The sequence below is a fragment of the Endocarpon pusillum genome (genome assembly GCF_000464535.1).
Source record: "Endocarpon pusillum Z07020 unplaced genomic scaffold C721943, whole genome shotgun sequence".
Lineage (NCBI taxonomy): Eukaryota > Fungi > Ascomycota > Eurotiomycetes > Verrucariales > Verrucariaceae > Endocarpon > Endocarpon pusillum.
In genome coordinates this window covers 342,950-362,986 of record NW_006913585.1, presented here as the reverse complement: position 1 = coordinate 362,986, position 20,037 = coordinate 342,950, and the positions used below count along the sequence as shown (strand labels likewise).

At 49.6% G+C, this 20,037-nt stretch overlaps 5 protein-coding genes across 5 annotated transcripts; 3 read left to right on the top strand and 2 right to left on the bottom strand.

The window, feature by feature from the left end:
* Positions 1-1,023: 1,023 nt before the first annotated feature.
* EPUS_01610 (uncharacterized protein) lies at positions 1,024-3,043 on the top strand (the record flags this gene model as incomplete). The annotated part of the gene is made up of 6 exons (XM_007788748.1): positions 1,024-1,056; positions 1,444-1,466; positions 1,519-1,886; positions 1,941-2,547; positions 2,807-2,945; positions 3,008-3,043. 6 exons carry the CDS (start codon positions 1,024-1,026, stop codon positions 3,041-3,043), a joined length of 1,206 nt encoding a protein of 401 aa, XP_007786938.1.
* A 2,031-nt stretch (positions 3,044-5,074) lies between these two features.
* On the top strand, positions 5,075-8,277 carry EPUS_01609 (Vegetative incompatibility protein HET-E-1; the record flags this gene model as incomplete). Its single annotated transcript, XM_007788747.1, has 2 exons — positions 5,075-7,342; positions 7,396-8,277. The coding sequence occupies 2 exons, from the start codon at positions 5,075-5,077 to the stop codon at positions 8,275-8,277; spliced, it is 3,150 nt and encodes a 1,049-aa protein (XP_007786937.1).
* A 2,128-nt stretch (positions 8,278-10,405) lies between these two features.
* Positions 10,406-12,241, bottom strand: EPUS_01608 (uncharacterized protein; the record flags this gene model as incomplete). Its single annotated transcript, XM_007788746.1, has 1 exon — positions 10,406-12,241. The coding sequence occupies one exon, from the start codon at positions 12,239-12,241 to the stop codon at positions 10,406-10,408; it is 1,836 nt and encodes a 611-aa protein (XP_007786936.1).
* Positions 12,242-12,771: 530 nt separating this feature from the next.
* On the top strand, positions 12,772-18,358 carry EPUS_01607 (uncharacterized protein; the record flags this gene model as incomplete). Its single annotated transcript, XM_007788745.1, has 3 exons — positions 12,772-15,700; positions 16,401-18,177; positions 18,232-18,358. 3 exons carry the CDS (start codon positions 12,772-12,774, stop codon positions 18,356-18,358), a joined length of 4,833 nt encoding a protein of 1,610 aa, XP_007786935.1.
* Positions 18,359-18,676: 318 nt separating this feature from the next.
* EPUS_01606 (uncharacterized protein) lies at positions 18,677-19,330 on the bottom strand (the record flags this gene model as incomplete). The annotated part of the gene is made up of 1 exon (XM_007788744.1): positions 18,677-19,330. The coding sequence occupies one exon, from the start codon at positions 19,328-19,330 to the stop codon at positions 18,677-18,679; it is 654 nt and encodes a 217-aa protein (XP_007786934.1).
* Between the last annotated feature and the right edge of the window lie 707 nt (positions 19,331-20,037).

Genomic DNA, 20,037 nt, shown 5'->3' with positions numbered 1-20,037 from the left:
GTGGTGGTGGTGGTGGTGGTGGTGCTGAAGCTGCTGCGGAGCCGGTGGCGGAGCGCGCTGCGGTGCGAGAGGCTGCCGGTCGGGGGCAGTTCGCGCAGCAGGGAGCGGTATAGCGCGCGGAGGTGGGTCGATATCGCGGCGGGGGTGGGCCTGTGCGACATCGTCCAGGTGTTGCGGTAATGCTGCGCGGAGGGGTTCGGGGGGAAGTGGTGGAAGGGGGTTTTCTGCTGGAAATACAGACAAGGGACAATGAGAGTGTGGAAGTTGATGGACGTACGGAGTATCTCGATGTCTGGGTGCAGAGGGTGCTGATTTTGGCAGTTCATTATTGCTGCTTTTCCCACCCTCTGCACGTACGCTAAGAGTGGTTTCTCCCAAGCGCCAACCGCTCCTGTGCCTCGTTCTGAGGGAATTGGAGTAACCGTGCACTTGCTACAGGGGTCTGGATCGGGATAACAAATACACCCCCCTCGAGCCCCTACCTTGTAGTATTAGTGAGCAGTCCCTTCTGTAAAAAGGGCATCTTTACAATCGCGCTTCTTAGATTGCTCACTTGAACATCTGAATCACTAGACGTCAGAGTAAACTATGGGGATCTCGAAGCTCAACAGTGAAAATCGGGTAACCAAAAGACCTCAAAGGTCTCATAAACCATTCACGGAGCTGATCGGGCAGCTCGACGAAAGTAGTCAACCCTTAGCGCCTGCGTACGCCGACGGCACCATTATTTTAATGACAGGTGCCTGGAAACGCTGGACCCAGTAAGTTCTCTCTCTTCATCAGCCTTTACATTCTACCTTTATCCTCACGCAAGAAGTTAGGTTCTGTCAGAAGGTTCATGCCGAGTCTAGCTACTTCCCCAGCTCCGATCCTATCACAGTCTGCCAGAATGGTTTATCCTTTGAAATCGTTAGAACCTTTTTGGAATGGAGCTGTCAGATCTCCAGATTTACGAAATCATCGTCACTCTTCACCTTCGGCAAAGCCTGGAGGGTCGCCGTCAAATATCACACACGGTTTACCATGAGTGAAGCTATTAAGATGGACATGAAGAATGTGAGTAACACCATGCATTTTCTATTGTTTGGCTTACTCATGGGAAATGCAGTTTATTATGGAACTCTGATTGACCAATTTGAACTTGAGGAGACTGGCCGATTTCGAGCAGTTATGAATACTGATGATGTACTTGCTATCCTTCACTACCATTGGGTCAGCAGTGATGAATACTATCCCGGTGAACGACAACGACTCCAACATGCGACCATGATTATCTTCTGTGCCTCAACTACCGCTCGTGCCGGAACCATTGTAGAGTCTAGCGGTTATCTTAGACAGAACCAAGCAGTGGAGTACAGAGACATTGAACTATTTGCTCTCCGAGATCCCGACTAGCCAGGCGGCGTCAAACTGGGAATGTTAGTCTAGTTGCGACTTTTGAAGGGGAGACGCAATCGTGGAAACCCGTAAGTTTGTCTACTAAAGGGAATCAACTTCATCACTCACCAAGGTTATTAGGCCGAAGATCAAGTTTACCGAGCGCCATGATACCCCGGCCTTCTGTCTAGTCAAAGCGATTTGCGGAATAGCATTCAAGGATGGTGCCTTCGTAAGTGAATGGATCCGTGAACCCGAGGATATCTATGGAATCAAAATCCCCGATCGCCTTCAATCCGTGCCCATTAAATGGGCTGCGGAGTGGAAACAAACTCCCGTGTTCCGTCGGACGGTTCGTGATGTGAAAGGAAACCTTGAGACCTCACCAACACTGGCCACACAATACCATCAGATGGCAAATTGGAATCTGCGGCTGGGAAAATCGTTTGGATTGAAGGAACCATTTGAATTTAAGACGCTTCGTCGTGCAGCTGCAGCGGTGCTTCCTGGTAAGTGTTTATCTTGATTCGATTAGCCTGTTGAGCCTTTCTGATCAAGGGTAGAGGGAGTCCGTAGCCAGGCGATGGGCCATGTGAATGGTTCAATCCACGAACGCAGCTACCGGAACGAGGTTGTTGACACTGACATTGTGTCTGCCTTCCTTGAAACACCATCAGATAAATCAACCATGAAGCTGATCGGCCACACGTCTCTTACACGAGATCCTAACGCCCCTACCAAGCCTACACCTGCACACCGCCATCAAGTGCAAGAAGACACCGAAATTATCGAGGCTAGAAGAATGCTTGATTCCCAAACGCAGACCATCATAAATCGCTATCGCTCGCTTGCACAAGCGACAAGGAATGCTCAACACGATCTGAAATTACAAGCAGAACTTGACCATCATGCTCAATTAAAACGAGAACATAATGCCCTTTTTAAGCGAAAGCTAAGGGCAGTCTTTGAACAATCACGGAAGCAATATTTTGAGACTCTTGGAGTGATCTGCCTTCAGAATCAGCACACAGGCAACCCAGAACCCCCCAGGCCTGATGAACAGCCATTCCGCTTCCTTGAACGTGAGGATCTTATAAGACTACTCTTCCCCCGGTCTCTGCCTACATCTCCTCAACAGCAGGTGGAAAATAGTTCTAAGATCATCAGACTGTATGCCTCTCTATGCGGCCGACGTGAATCCCCACGACTACGGTGCCGTCTAGAACATGTTAATCCAGAGCCCTGTATCTCTGTCTATCCGAAGGGCCCGGCAGACGTCACATCGTGTCCTCTAGATACCGATCTTGACACCTATCCTTTACAATGTCCGGGAACCCAATGTCTTTTCTGCTTAGGGGATGATCATTTGCCTCCGGAGAGTCGGACTAGATGCTATGCAAGACCCTATTCGCTCACCCGGCATGTTCAGGATCAGCACCTTCGCTATCACGCCGAGCCGTTTACCTGTCCCCACCCCTCTTTTTCTCTGGCGGGACTTCGACTTGAGGATCACGACCGTTTCAAGAGTCATGCTCTGCAGGTACACCAAATTGTACACTGCTCTTGAGGTACGTTACGGGACATGTTGGCTGAGCCATTGGCAAGAGTACAGGCTGACTCCCGGTGTTAGCCACTGTTGGCATCGATAGACAATCCTTGTCATTAAACGTTGGCACATATTTTTTCGTTCTGATATCACCTATTAGACCTAATTTGTCATCAGGGGAAGAACAAACTTTTTGATAATCTGGCTTCAAGTATAGAGTGAAGTATTGTTTTGCTTAGGGTGATAATCGTAGGTGGTATTTATTTTCCTTAAGGGTATCCAGTTTCTTGTCAATTAGGCCAATCAAAGTAACCCACGTGGCAGAATGTAGGTGTAAAGAGAAACCTTTGAAATATGAATCTGATGTCGATTTGATTCAGATGCCTACAGTGGCGGCCAATGGCCGTCTGGTACTGGCAATACCTCTATCTACAAAGCCAGGTATACTTTTGGTTGCGGTACAGGTGCATCGCATTCGTATTATGTATCTTAGACAGGTCATATTAGCAGCCTCCCAGCATGGCTCCCCAGTATCATCCAAGGATTCGCTCCATCTGTTATCTGTGCGATATTTGATGGTTAGTTTCCCATTTTACATCGACGACTAACTTTGAAAGCAGATTTACCCGACGTTCTAGTTCTCATTCTACAATCGGTAACTTTCCACGTTCAGTCGTGTTTGTGGGTATTAATAGGCCGAACAACATTGGACGATTAGAGGAAGCCATCTGCCACCGCCAAGACCCAGAAGCATGAGCCTACACTTCCCGTTCAAAAGTTTGCGTTCAATCCCACTTTTACACCAAAAAGGGCACTTTTCATTGAATTACTCCTCAAAATCTAGAATGATAGTTACATTCAATGTTTTTACTATCAATACAGATTTATTAGTTTGATCTTTTCTTCATATATTATTTTCAGCGTTTCTCTCAGGCTATTATGTTGTCTAGCAATAGAGGAGATCGATTTGAAAAAGTTTCAAAATTCTGTATGGCGTCCCACACAATGTTACGAATCCTCCCGCGACCTACGCCAAGGACCATATTCCCTGTGGCACTGACCATGGCTCACAGAGCTCATCTCGGACCCAGCTCCCCGCCGCTATTCTAGCCATCACTGACGACAGGTACCCACAGTTGTCTGTACCTGGCCTCAGCGAGATAAGGGGCACGGACATGTATATAGAGCGTTGTGTTCCCACTTTCGTTTCCTTTTCTCCACGCTTCGTCTTGTATATTAGGCCCAACCATAGCTCTCCTGACACACAAGAAAATATTCAATTTTCAGATCTTCAAATTTTCTCCTTGACCTATAAGCGCATAGTGACACATCGAGAATGAAATTACTCTTGAGATGATCGCTTTATTAAGGTTTACAAGCCTTTGCAACCAGATTTTCTCAAAACCCATCAACGCTGTATAATTTGGATTGAAAAGTGCCCTTTTTGGTGTAAAAGTGGGGTTGAACGCAAACTTTTGACCTAGTACTGTAGCTCGTCTCGCACCACTGCGTCCTTGACGACAAGATTTGCTGACTTGATCGTACCGTAATGTACTCGCGGTTCACTATCTGATCGAGGGGGCCGAGATATCGTTTGTTGTCGATCGCACTTACCGTAAGTCACACTAGCTTCATGCGCGTAGGATGCAAAATAAAGCTGATGACATGGGGATAGTACCAAATCCCGCAGACTATTTCTCAAAGGACTTCACTTGATAATAACACTGTCAAGCCACAGCCACAGCCCACCTTCTTTCGCCATTACAAGGATGTAGGCCCGGTGTGGGGTCGGCCGCCCTCCCTGCTAACGCACTCGAGCTGTCAAAACTGCTCGGTTGACGGACACGTGTCTCCAAGATTATCTACGTCTGCCTTACCACGCCACACTTTGGGCTAGGCAAGCAGCTTCCATATGCCCCGAGCGAGGCTTGTCTCTCATCCTTCCTCTTGAACTGTTTCGCTTTCATACAATGCTTCGGTTGGTTTAGTGCTCTCTCTGCACCAGTTTACTTCTTAATCTCGATAGCTAGGTATAACATTCCCGGCCGATAGGCGACTTGCCGTGCTCCCGTCTCTCACCCGACCTGCCCGCGTTTGAGTCCGGACAAACCATATTCCCACCCTTTGCTACCGTCCAAGTCCATGTGAAATATGCGACTTTTACAACGAAGTAACACCGGGGAGTTTAGTTTTAGCGAGAAATTCGTTGGCAAGGATACAATCCCTCCTTATGCAATACTCTCACACACATGGGGTGCGGATGCTGAGGAGGTCACCTTCGAAGATCTGACAAAGGGCATCGGCAAGGACAAGCCTGGCTATGAGAAGATCCGGTTCTGTGGGGAACAAGCCAAACAACATGGTTTGGAATATTTTTGGGTGGACACCTGTTGCATCAACAGGGCAGATTTGACCGAACTCTCGGAGGCTATCAACTCCATGTTTCGCTGGTACCGCAACGCGGATGGTTGCTATGTCTATCTATCGGATGTTTCAAGCCCTATTTTTGACACCAAAGAGGAATCTAACCTGCAGCCGTGGGAATCAGATTTCCGAAAAAGCAGATGGTTTACTCGAGGTTGGACACTCCAAGAGCTTCTGGCCCCTAGTTCAGTCGAGTTCTTCTCGCAAGAACATAACCGACTTGGTAACAAAGAATCTCTAAGACAACAAATTCACGAGATAACGGGCATTGCTGATTCAGCGCTTCGAGGAGCCACCTTATCCCAATTCAGCGTCGATGAGCGATTCTCATGGGCAGAACGCCGCCTGACCAAGCGCGAAGAAGATAAGGCCTATTCGTTACTAGGTATATTCGAGATCTGTATGCCGCTTCTCTATGGTGAGGGGGAAGAGAAAGCGTTCAAACGGCTTAAGACCTTGACTCAAAGGGAGAATGAAGACCGGGAATGCATCCAACACTTACGTCTTACCGATCCCCAAGATGACAAGAAGCGCATTGAGGAAACCAAAGGCGGCCTGCTGGAGGACTCATATCACTGGATCCTTGAAAACTCCGACTTCCAACAATGGCGTCACGACCGGCAGAGCCGATTGCTATGGATCAAAGGTGACCCCGGCAAGGGAAAGACCATGCTGCTCTGCGGGATTGTCAACGAACTAAAGAAGTCGATGTTCAAATCGGATCTTCTGTCCTACTTCTTTTGTCAGGCCACTGATTCGCGAATTAACAACGCCATAGCGGTGTTACGAGGTTTGTTGTACTTGATTATCGATCAGCAGCCGTCACTCATCTCCCATATACGGAAGAAATATGATCACGCAGGCAAAATCCTCTTCGAGGATGCAAATGCCTGGGTTGCGTTATCCGAGATCTTCACAAATATTCTGCAAGACCCGAGCTTGAACAGTACCTATCTGATCATCGACGCGCTCGACGAATGCGTCACAGACTTGCCGAAACTTTTGGACTTTATCATCCAGCAATCGCCTGTATCTCGTCCTGTCAAGTGGATCGTCTCTAGCCGCAACTGGCCCGACATCGAGGAACGGCTAGAGAGGGCCGGACATAAAGTGAGGCTCTGTCTCGAGCTGAACGCAGAGTCTGTTTCTACAGCTGTCGGTATATACATCCGGCACAAGACACTGCAGCTGGCAAAGCTAAAGAAGTACGACAGCAAAACCCGAGCGGCCGTACTACAGTATTTGGCCTTAAACGCGAATGACACTTTCCTCTGGGTCGCTTTGGTCTGTCAAAATCTCGAGAAGATCTCACGCTGGAACATCCTCGCGAAGCTGAACACATTTCCACCTGGACTCGTCTCTCTTTACGAGCGAATGATGAAGCAAATACACAACTCGGATGATGCTGATCTCTGCAAGCGGATACTGGCATTGATCGCGATCGTATACCGACCCATCACTCTAAAAGAACTAATATCTCTTGTCGAGATGCCTGAAGACATGGCCGATGACCAAGGAGCGTTGAGGGAAATCATTAGCCTTTGTGGCTCGTTCCTCACTATTCGGGAAGATACCATCTATTTTGTGCATCAGTCTGCGAAGGACTTCTTATTCACCGAGGCGCTCGACGAAATATTCCCATCTGGTAGGGAAGAGGCTCACTATGTAATCTTTTCGAAATCTCTCCAGGTCATGTCTAGGACACTACGACGAGACATGTATAGCTTAGGTGCTTTAGGATATGCCATTGAGCGGGTCAAACAGCCGGACTCAGACCCACTAGCAGCATCACGCTACTCATGTATCTACTGGGTCGATCACCTCTGTGACTACAATCCTAACTCTTGTGCAGATCACAGGGCCAATCTGCAGGGTGGAGGCGCTGTCGACAGCTTTATAAGAAAAAGCTACCTTTACTGGCTCGAGGCTCTTAGCCTTTGTAGAAGCATGTCGAACGGGGTGGTTTCAATGGCGAAACTCGAGGCTTTAATTCAGGTGATCCTTGGATCAGCGATGTTATCTATATAATATATGCTGACCTGATCTAGGAAAGAACGGATGCATCCGCATTAATCGAATTAATTCGAGATGCACGTCGATTCATTATGTATCACAAGTGGGCTATAGAAAACAGTCCTCTTCAGGTATATGTGTCTGCACTCATGTTCAGTCCGGCCCGCAGCCTGATAAAGGGTCTTTTCAAGGAGGAGGAGCCAAAGTGGATGACGATAAAGCCGGCTATAGGAGAGGAATGGAGTGCCTGCCTGCAGACGCTCGAAGGCCACAGCGGGGGGGTTAACTCGGTCGTCTTCTCTCACGACTCGGCACAGCTCGCGTCAGCGTCTGACGACGAGACGGTCAAGATCTGGGATGCAAGCAGCGGCGAGTGCCTACAGACGCTCGAGGGCCACAGCGGGGGGGTCAGGTCGGTCGTCTTCTCTCACGACTCGGCACAGCTCGCGTCAGCGTCTGACGACGAGACGGTCAAGATCTGGGATGCAAGCAGCGGCGAGTGCCTACAGACGCTTGAGGGCCACAGCGGGGGGGTTAACTCGGTCGTCTTCTCCCACGACTCGGCACAGCTCGCGTCGGCGTCCTATGACAAGACGGTCAAGATCTGGGATGCAAGCAGCGGCGAGTGCCTACAGACGCTCGAGGGCCACAGCGGGGGGGTTAACTCGGTCGTCTTCTCCCACGACTCGGCACAGCTCGCGTCAGCGTCCGACGACAAGACGGTCAAGATCTGGGATGCAAGCAGCGGCGAGTGCCTACAGACGCTTAAGGGCCACAGCGGGGGGGTTAACTCGGTCGTGTCTTCTCTCACGACTCGGTACAGCTCGCGTCGGCGTCTGACGACAAGATGGTCAAGATCTGGGATGCAAGCAGCGGCGAGTGCCTGCAGACGCTCGAGAACAGTAATGCACTCATGAGCATATTATTTGATATCACCAGCTCATATCTTTACACTAAAAGTGGTACTATCGCTATTAATAAATCATCAGGTTCAAATATAGTACTCAGTGCAACAGATTCTCAAAAGCCTCAATATCAAGGCGGGGGTTTAAGTTCAAACGGAATGTGGATAACATATAATTCAGAGAACATAATATGGCTACCCTCAGAGTATCGACCGTCATTTTCAGCTGTGTTAGGAGAGATGATCGGTGTTGGCGCTGTGTCTGGAAAGATATGGATATGTGACTTTAAGAACAACAATGCTTAAGATTCCTAGAATCGTTTATGTGGAAATAACTCGCTAATTATTTAATATTATTTCAATATCCCCATTTCATAGAGGGGTCAGGGGTAGAGCAAAACTATATAGTCGGGTAATTTGCTATTGCGAAGCTTCGGGAATCTTCAAGATCGATGACAAAGATGATTACTAATAAAACCTAATGATTTGTCATGCTTTCTATATATTTAGAAGTCTCAAGAGAAAGTGGACGAATACCTTGATCACGCTAGAAGAGATGTTTATGCTCTCGAATAATCACTCCCTAAATTGGTAGTTTGTTGACAAGGCTGAGACAGCTGCACTAGACTCGCAGTATCACATAAGAGTACGACAACCCATCCCGCAGGCAGGACACGCATCATTAGCTACGCCCTCAGCTAACAGGCAGCTTCTTCTACCTGCCACGGCCATCTCTTCCCAGTGCCCGTCCGCAGAGCAGCATGGTCTTTCCCTTTGCTGGGGTCACCTTTGATCCATAACAATCGGCTCTGCCGGTCCACAGCCGCAGCCAACCTCCTCTCGCTATTCCAAGGTTGTGGCCGGTGCGGGTCAGTCGCCCCCCGTACTACTTCGAGGACAGTCGCACGTGAGAATACGGAAAGGAATCTGTTCTTTTTAACTTGCCAGCACAGAGGCCGTAGAGACAGCGTTCTTGATTTGGAAGGGATTAAAGAAGAGCAATCGAAATAAAGAGAGAGATCACACCTGTCATAGGCGTCCAGTGCCTCACCCTAAATAAGCTTTGACGCTCTGGCGTTAGCTCTTATCCGACCTTCGTCACATTGTCATCACGTCCTTGTGGTCAGATGCAACCCCATCAGGCGCACCCTTCTGGTGTGTGACGAGAAGAAGGTTGCGGCATCAGGCCTCGTTCGACTTGCGGAATCTTCCTAGCTGATCCTGTCGCATTCCCAACCAGAGAGGCGTTATGCCAGGACCGAGCGGACCGTGCTATCGGCTGTTCTAACGGCTTCAGGATCCCTCTATGGTATAACTCGGTGTCGGATGGGCGGTGTCTCCCCTCACAGCTGCTGCCGGGCGAAACGACAGCTACGGCACCATGCCCAAGACGGATTTTGAAGCACTTCCTCGTTGGGGCGTAGTAGCACTGTCACCTGGGGCAAAACCGGGCCGCAAGGCTGAAGGAGTGGGATCGCTGCATTATTGACGGCTGCGGGATTTACTGATTGGCAAATTGGTCTTTGGGGACAGATATTTCGTGCCACTCGGTGGTGGCGCGGTGGTGAGCCGCAGTGAGGTCGGCACGGCACCTTCGTAAGAGACAGAAGATGCCCGACCCTGGACGCTGGACAAGCCCGTCGGCCTCATTGTCAGCACCAGGCTCAGTGTTGGACATGGAAGGTATTGGCGAATCAGGCGTGGGGAAAACTCTAGTCGAGGTGAACCTGGTGTCAGCCTAGCAGGCGCAGTCGCCAACTGACATAGCTTGGGGACGAGCGGACAAAGCGGCGTGGTGGTCATGGAGGGTCGCATGCAAGCATGGTTGCCGTTACGGTCCGGGGGGTGGTGACAAATATATAGACGAGGGACACGGTCGATGCCGAGAGATAAAAGCGGCAAGTGGTGAGAGACGGCGCTTGACCGGATGCGGTTCGACCACCCCCTGCACCGAGCCGTAGATTACGGAGTACTCTTGAAAGAGAGAAGATCCAAAGGGTTCGGAGGCGATGGCATTCTTCCGGCTTGGCAGCCGAAGCTGGCTGCTGCGGCCTCTTCTACGTTGAATCTTCAGAGATTGCGAGGAAGAAGAATTCATGACTGTCTAGATAGTCATGTCCTACATCTATGCTGACAATATTCTACCTTGTCCGGATATTTCTGCGCCATGAAGTGCTTCTGCGAGCGTCCCATGTCGCCATTCTCCATCTCTCGTCCCACCCGTCATCGACCAACACGTCTCCTGATCCAGTTCCCTTCCAGCTCGTCTGGTTCCGTATGAGCAGAGTGTCCGTGCTTTCATGACCTGGGCGTGGTCTCTCATAACACGAAAGGTTGAGTATCTGTTCCTTACCCCCTTTACCAATGTCAACCCCAAATGCAGATAGATCTTGACGACCTTTCCGGATGTCATCGGTCGATACAAAATCCAATTGGATGACATGATTTTCTACCCCGGCGTATACTGTAGGGGAAGCACGAGATGGCGCTGACAAGCAGTAAACAGGGCCTCGGTATCGAGGCAGCGAAGAAAGTTGCTGGTCAGGCAGAGGTCGCCACAGTCGCATGGGGCATTGAACGCGGATGGCAAGGAAGATGTTGAGTTGTCTGCTGACTGCCTCATCCACAGGCCCTTGCTGTTGAGAGCGAGAGGCCTCTCTAGAAGAAGTAATCGCGCCAGGGTTTGAGACGATTGATGGAGATGATGCAGCATCCAGATATGAGTACACCTTAGCGCCTGGCATTCTTAAATCAAAAGTCTTTAAACAGGCGTTCTGGAAACTGCCGGCAAGGAATCTTTCATGGCCTATTGGTAGCAAAGACAGGATTTGCCCCTCGTCAACACCATCTAGGAATTCCATGCTGGGGTGGGTAGGCGCTCTTATGTCGTAGAGTCGGACGACCCCGTCAGACCAGCCTGACAGAAAGACATCGCCAGCTCTGCCACTCAGGCTTGAGACATCATCGAGTGGCACGATGGTGTTTGTGTTGGTACGAATCCGTCCTGGGGCCGAAGTGTGTCCGCTGCTAGATGCTAGACAGTGCTCTGGCGAGCTAGATAGTCCATACGGTGTGATGCGGTAGATGTTTATTGGCGCAACGCCGTGGCCTTCTAGGTACTGAATACCAACTGCCAGTCGCTCACTATCGAGAAAGGTGGTGCAGCGTTTGCGGTGCTTGTAGACGAAGTCCTGTCCGGTATTCGATGTAAAAATTGGCTGGGCAATCTGTTCATTGGCATTTCCGTCAAAGATATGAATGCGCTCTGGACCGCAAACAGCCACCAGAGGTTTGGAAGTATGGCTGACATCCATACTTTCTGCGACAAGACTCTTTGTGTCAAAAAGTGTCCCTGCCTGAATGCCACGATGATAATGGTCTAGTTCGAGCTTCGTGATCTGCTTATTCGCTCGTCTGATTATCACTTCTTCTCCAGTCCGAGCCTGTCTTTGGTTTGGTCGGAGAAGGCGAACATCCAGAATATCATTTTGCGGCAGATGATCGTCATCAATTCTGTGGGTGTGCCACGTGGTAGAATGTTGTTCCTTGATACGCATCATCAGCCTTCCCGCGGCTCCCCATACAAGCACTTCGTGTCTCTGTGCCCATCGAGATCCATCCCATGTTTCGTAGCTGTCTATTGCTGGAGCGTAGCCAATGCTTGGGCCGTTTGCTCTCCCATAATATAGTGGGTTGAGCCGGTCTGTTGGCGGTATGAGCGCTTTTGCGACAAAGGCTCTCCGGTCCCAGGCGCGCGACCGAGTCGTAAGTATACATGCTGCTTCCTTCCAAATGGGAGGTGTCCTTATTGTAGGAAAACTCCGTTGCACGAACGACCTGAACGTAGCATAGTCGTCCCCAGAAATTTGTGCGTGGATGTTTCGGTTTGTCAGAGAGAAGTTGATGATCGAGGACGCAGCTGGAAGTTGAGATGCTATATGATGAATTATTTCTGTAGGAAGCTGGTCCAATAGCATGATTCTGAGGACCTGTGTTGGCAGTTGACTCTTGAAGGCCTTTCCACGAGTGGTAGCCACTCCAATCAGAATACACGCAGATGGTAAAGCACAAAAAGTGGGAACACCAAACTCCAGCAATGCAGTATATAGAAGCGAAACTGTCCTTAGACAAACGATGCGCCTATACTAGTAGGGGATATAAGTGAGCTCGTGGACCATTCCTCATGCACTCCAAAGCGAATGTCTGATATCGATATCGCCATGGGACGTCACACACCATTCGAGTCAGCCAAATTTTCATTAAGATGTGACCTGACTCGAACGCCAGACTCTTAACTAATCATGTAAGCTCTGCTTGATACGTGTCTCTCGTGTCGCGCGACTTTCACCTCTAAGAAAATAGCCGTACCATTCTATCTAGGTCTAAACCATAAATCACTGGGAGGCAGGGTCAACATAATTCGTGTTCTTGTACGATGCTAGATATTTCAAGCTCGCTGCTGCAGGCGTGACGACGATTCTTTTTTGCAAACCAAAGATGGGTGGAAATGGCAACCATCAAGCCCATCGAGGCGCGTTCAGTACATCAAATCCAATCTGGGCAAGTCATCGTCGATCTTTGCTCCGTTGTCAAAGAGCTCGTCGAAAACAGCCTCGACGCGGGTGCCACGAGTGTGGAAGTTCGTTTCAAGAATAACGGACTCGATTCTATTGAAGTACAGGATAATGGAAGTGGGATCTCCCCTTCCAATTACGAGAGCCTAGCTCTCAAACACCACACATCTAAGCTAGCAAAGTATGACGATCTTTCCTCGCTGCAAACGTTTGGGTTCAGAGGCGAAGCACTGTCCTCGCTTTGCGCCTTGTCGACGTTCTGTGTTATTACTGCACTGGCGGAGGAAGCTCCCAAAGGGAAGAAGCTGGACTTCGACTCGTCTGGAAGGTTGCAGGGTACATCAGTCGTCGCAGCTCAAAAGGGCACAACGGCAGTGGTTGAGGGCCTTTTCGAACAGCTGCCTGTTCGAAGGAAAGAACTCACGAAGAACATCAAGAAGGAGTATGGGAAGGTTCTGGGCCTGCTACATGCTTATGCGTGTATCTGTACCAATGTGAAGTTCACAGTTAAGAGCGCCATGCCAAAGGGGAAGAACGCTACTGTTTTTGCAACCAAAGGGAACCCAACAACAAGGGAGAATATAGCGAACGTCTATGGCGCCAAAACGCTATCAGCTTTGGTATCCCTGGATTTGCAGCTAGATTTTCAACGCACTACAATTCAGAACAAAGACGCAGATGATTCTCACCATAAGATCCTCGTTAGGGGCCATATCTCCCGTCCGGTCTTTGGGGAAGGCAGACAAACTCCTGATCGACAGATGTTCTTTGTCAACGGGAGACCTTGTGGCTTACCGCAGATTGCGAAAGCTTTTAACGAAGTTTACAAGTCGTTCAACGTTTCGCAGTCACCGTTCATCTTTGCTGATTTAGAAATGGATACAAATGCGTATGACGTGAACGTATCTCCGGATAAACGCACCATCATGTTGCACGATTCAGCTGCCCTTGTAGAGACGTTGAAGTCTTCCCTGACAGAGCTCTTTGATCAGCAAGAACAGACCGTGCCACAGTCTCAATTCCAGACTTCTCATATGCCAGCTTACAGGCAGCTGACAATCGCGCGCGAGTCCACTATGGATTCTACTGAGAGCAATCGTACTAATACAGCATCACCACCCACGATGGGATCACCATCTCAAGAGGAGGATGGCAAGCAACCGAGCTTTCTGCATGATTTCTTTCGAAATCAGGCAAGCACGAGAGAGGAGCCGAAGGTAAATATTTCGGATGCTGCACGGTCGAGTAGCAAGAAGAAGCTTCTCAAAGCTGGGGAAGAAGAGCCAAATGACGGTCGTAGGCTGGGCCAAGATGAAGACATGGTAGAGTCACAAAATCAGGATACATGTTCGGGTCATGAGCTTGTGGAGCATGTTAACGACATCCGAGTCCGGGACTTCAACCAGCGTCTTACCGAGCAACAAGCAAGAGCCGCAGACCAGCAGCCGGCTCCCGTCGCGGCAACAGAGCAGGATAACACGCTATTATCGCCTCCGGTGGTGCCACCTCCACGATCTAATGCCGTTCAAAACGCTTTCGATCGAATAAGGCATCCTCGACCAGCGGCGGAGGTGGCTACAATTACCATAGGCGAGAAGACGATTACTACCATGGTTGGCACTCAGTCACACAAACCCATCTCGACAAGGACTGAAATAGGGGCGAAGATCCTCAAGAGCAGGCACGCTGCTCCTGCATCAACTCAGGCCTTCACTCAACGACTAAAAGGATTCGCAGCCCCCGGGCTTTCAAATGCACTAGGGGATGCCGAAAATAGTAAAGAGGCGGATGCGCGGGATCAGAAGCGGAATATGACATCGAATATCGATAATGAGTCACATTTAGAAGAGAATTCTGTGAGCGTTTCTGCAGAAGACGATGATGATAGCGAAATTGAAGTTGATGACGATGTCGAAAGCGAAGACAATGCTCGTATTAGTGAGGAGGAATCAGTCGTATCTCCGCAGAGTGACACAAATGGAGAATATATAGATGAAACAGACAAGAGGGCGCAAGATGACGCCACAGTAGCGGAGCTTATACGTGCGGCCGAGGAGAAAGCGGCATCGCTCAATATGAACAATTTCAGGGGAGGAAATAAAGCTCTGAAGAGCAGATTCCGCAAGGACTCGACGACAGAGCTTCAAGTCAGAACTGCAACGACTGTCAGGCAAGCCCAGGAGTTGACAAAGCGCTGGGAGCTGACTGTCAAAGACATCGCAGGAAATGGGATCATGCTGGAGAGCGAAGATACTGCCGATGATGGAGGGAACGAAGAGGACCGTCTGGCTCTTACCGTCTCGAAAACTGATTTTTCGAACATGCATATTGTCGGTCAGTTCAACTTAGGCTTCATTCTCGCTGTGAGAACTCCAGCGGACGCCGATGAGAGTGAATCTAAACCTCGAAAGGCCGACGAGCTGTTCATCGTGGATCAACACGCCTCAGACGAAAAGTATAACTTTGAAAGATTGCAGCAGGAGACGGTGGTGGGCAATCAGAGGCTCGTTCGCCCCAAGCAGCTTGACCTGACTGCCGTGGAAGAAGAGATCTTGATTGAAAACTCGTTGGCATTGCAGAAGAACGGATTTCTTGTTAGCATCGATACCACCGAGAACGAGCCCATCGGGCAAAGATGTAAACTAGTCAGCCTTCCTTTAAGCAAGGAGGTGACATTTGGACTTGAGGATCTGGAGGAACTGCTACATCTTCTTACAGAGTCCCCAGGACTCACGCAAACATCAATAGTTCCTCGACCCAGCAAAGTCCGAAAGATGTTTGCCATGCGAGCATGTCGATCCAGTATCATGATTGGCAGACCACTGTCGGAGACAAAGATGAGGACAGTCGTCTCTCACATGGGTGAGATTGACAAGCCGTGGAACTGTCCACATGGCAGACCTACTATGCGACATCTGATGACACTGAACTCCTTCGGGACTTGGCAGGAAGGAGATGGAATATCAACCAAGCATGGCAAAGCGGGAGATGCGAACATATGGAGTAGATATGCACAAGCCTAAGAAGTGCATCTCCGTTCAATGTTATCTCTTATGACATAATCTTCCAGTCTGGTGTAAGTTACCGGTTTTGTATGAGATATGTACTCGAGGGGGCCTCCTTTTCGTCTTTCAGTTCAAATCATGCGATAGAGGATGAGCCTCGGCACGGAGGTTGTTCGGCATTATGGTACAACAGCTTTACCCCTGCCCTCCGCATTTCCCAGCCTTATTTTCCTTTTGCCCATTGTTTCCCTCCCCTGTCACTGACGGAATTTCTTGTGGTGCAACATTGAAACTCCCATAAGCCGAGGTCAATTCCAGGGTCCTCCCGGTCCCGCGTCAGGTCCATATACTTCTCCAGTTCCTTACAATCACGGGACTGAGCATTCACATGTCCCACTGCTACCTCAATTTTTTCTTGTGACAACAGGCATGTTCTCTGCAGTTGGCAGAAGTCGCCTGGCCGTCTCATTGCTTGCGCGTGCAGCAACACCAGCGACGAGATATAAAGTGATTATCTCACTGCAACGTTGCTGTGATTCCCAACTGACTTTGAGCAGCCGATCATCATGGCTCCAGCAGCGAAAAGAAAACAGTCTACAATCCCAGAAGGTCTGACATTGTCTTCGTGTCATGTTTTCTGGCTACGAGCGCTCACCTATATGGCATGACAGGGTACCGGGAGGACAAATCTAAGGGCATAATGCTCCGGTTCGAGGACTCTCTACCACGTTTACCAGTGCCCACCCTCGAAGAGACTGCAGAACGCTATTTGAAATCCGTACATCCTCTCCTACAGTCAGACGAATATTTGAGGACTGAGGCCGCTGTCAAAAAATTCCTGGAGCCGAACTCGCATGCCCAAACACTGCAAAAACGATTAGTGGCGCGCCGAGACGATCCAAAGCACAAGAACTGGTTATATGAGTGGTGGAACGAAGCCGCATATCTTGCTTACAGAGACCCCATTGTCCCCTATGTCTCGTACTTCTATTCCTTCCGGGATGATAGGAGGCGGAGAAACCCAGCAAAGAGAGCTGCTGCCATCACCACTGCCGCATTGGAATTTCAACGCCAGGTGGAAGAAGGCAGCTTAGAGCCCGAGTATATGCGGAAGCAACCAATGTCCATGTCCAGCTATCAGTATATGTTCAACTGCTCACGGGTGGCTGCTGAGAAAGCGGACTATCCAGTCAAATTTGACTGGAAAAATAACCAACACATTGTTGTTATTCGAAAGAATCAGTTCTTTAAAGTGCCTACACATGTTGATGGACAACAGCTGACCACCTCTGAGCTCGAACTCCAGTTTAGCAATATCTACAAGAAGGCGGCAAGATCGCCCGCAATTGGTGCCCTCACTTCCCTCCCCCGAGATGCTGGGGCATCCGCAAGGGTGAATCTCCTTAACGCCTCCCCAGCAAATGCTGCCGCTCTTGAGGCAATAGAGTCATCGAGCTTTATTGTTTGCCTGGATGACGCTGCTCCCATAACACTGGAGGAGCGGGCTCATGCTTACTGGCATGGAGATGGTACAAACCGATGGTTTGACAAGCCTTGCGAGTTTATCATCAATGATAATGGCACCGCCGGGTTTACTGGCGAACATTCCATGATGGATGGGACACCAACTCACAGACTTTGCGATACCATCAATGCTCTCATCTTCAGCGAAAGGCTTGACTTTGGAAACCCTTCCGTCCGATCTAATCTCGCTGAACCATCAGCTCTTCGTTTTGAGATTAGTTCGCAGGTTCAAGATGACATTGCAAATGCACACAAGCTTTTTCAAGAGGTGATTGCACAACATGAGCTAAGAGTTCAGGCTTATCAAGGATATGGCAAAGGCCTGATCAAGAAGTTCAAATGCAGCCCTGATGCGTATGTCCAGATGATTATTCAGCTGGCGTATCATAAGATGTATGGCAAGAATCGGCCGACTTACGAAACTGCAGCGACCCGCAAGTTTCAACAGGGTCGGACTGAAACGTGCCGGACAGTCTCAGATGAGTCCGTTGCATTCTGCAATGCGATGGCAGACCCTGAAGTTGGGCGCGCCGAATGCGAAAAGCTTTTCAGAGCTGCGGTGAACGCGCATATCAGATATATTGCTCATGCGAGCGACGGGCGTGGTGTAGACAGACACCTCTTCGGATTGAAGAAGCTGATCGGGGAAGGAGAGGAAACCCCAGAGCTATTCACAGATCCAGCGTACACATACAGCAGTACGTGGTACATCAGTAGTAGTCAACTCAGCAGTGAATTCTTCAACGGTTATGGCTGGAGTCAAGTCATTGACCAGGGTTGGGGTATTGCATATATGATAAATGAGAACAGGTGAGCACATCCTTGTTGATCAACAATTGAATGCATAGGCTGATTGAAACGCAGCATCCAATTTAATATCGTCTGCAAGCATCTCGGCGCTGAAAGGATGAGCTTCTATCTCAACGAAGCTGCTGGCGATATCAGAGACATGTTGATGCCGAGCTTGGAGGCACCAAAAGCCAAGCTTTAAATTCCCACAATTCTAGAAGTCCAGGAATCTCTTGCGCCTGATGGACTAGCGGTGTACATATGTTTGCCGGCCGGAAAGATGTGGAATATCTGTATGAGAAGAGGGGTCGGGGTCCGATGGCCTAAGCCCATGCTATAGAATGCAGTCATCTGGGTGTTATTCCGATTGTTCAGATCCCTCCCAAGTAGGGACCATGCTGTTGGAAGTGAAGCTTTGGTCGAGAGGCCCTCCGTCCATGTGCCAAAGGATTTAAGCGCCTAAGCCCCATCAAATGCTGAATCATGTACGCCCATATTGTATGTTTGTGATATGCGTCTGTTATCCCACACCACCGGCTACCTCCTTCATCTTCCCCTGCTCTGGGGGCTCATCAACAAACGTTGGCGGAGCTACTTCGTCTTGCAAGAAGCCTGGTAGGCCTTCTCCCATACCGCTCTCCTGCTCGAACATCATATCCTCTCCCAGAGCCTCCAATTCGGCATCCAGCTCTGCCTCATCCACATCATCCGGCACATCGTAGGACCGGCTGATGCTCTCGTTAATCTCATTTCCTATCTCCATCAAGTCCTGCATCTCATCCTGCATCCTCTCAATCTTATCAATATCCACCTTTCCATACTGCTGCTTCAGCGCCTTGTTCGTCGTCTTCATCGCATCCACCGTCGTCATCACATTCTTGAGATTGTCTTGCATCATGCCCGCTTGCTCCATATTCCAGGACTGTTGCTGCAGCTGGTCACGCTGCGACTCGTACATCTTGCGCCGCTGCAGGACTTTTAGGGCTTTGGATTTGATTGCAGATTTGCCGGGGCCGTCGCGCATTTTGGCCAGTTTGGCCTGGTAGGTGCTGAGTTCGGCGTTGAGTTTCGCAAGCTTCACGTCGATCGTTTCGACGCGAGTATCGACATTAGAGATGGCGCTGTTGAGGGTGGGTTTTGGCGCGGAGGATTTGGCTCCGAAGAGGCGGTTCATGATGGTGGTTGTTATTCTTGTCGATGTCCCTGGACTGAGAGGGGAGATGGAGAGGAATCAGGGAACGTATCGGCTTTCCTTGACTGCCAGGCAGGAACCTATCCGTACGCATGAATTTGGCTGAACCATACACAAAAGTTCTGCCTGCTTGTTATGTTCGAGCTCTAAGCTCCACAGCAGTGGCGTCTGGAGCGAAAGCACTAACTTAGGGCTGACTGTTGGTCACCTTGCGGCTCTCTCCGGAGAAAAAGGGGGGGGCGTTGTGACCAATCGAATGAGGGAGGGTATCTAAGATGAGCGTACAGACAGATGCGAGCTTAGATTGTGTGCGGTAGAGTTTCAGCCCCTGACAACTAATACCACGTGTGTCTGTGCCTGTGCCGTTTCGATTAAACATCGTCCGCATCTAACGTACGTAGCACAACAAATAGTGGTCAAACTTCAGGTCATTGTACTGCTGCTGTGGGTTGTTTTGGGGAAGTGAAGCTTATATGCTGATCCCCGGCGTCCGGTGTCCAACGTCCCGGGACTTCGAAAGCCTCTCTTAACTGCGCAACATTTGAACTGGCCTAATTCCTGCAATGTCGTAACGGTCGGAAACACGTTCACATAATCACCAGGTTCTCTTCTCTTCCATTCATTCTCTTAGAGTGTGAGGTATGATCACTCTTTTCTCCCTCTCCATAGACGAGCTGTGAAGGAATCTT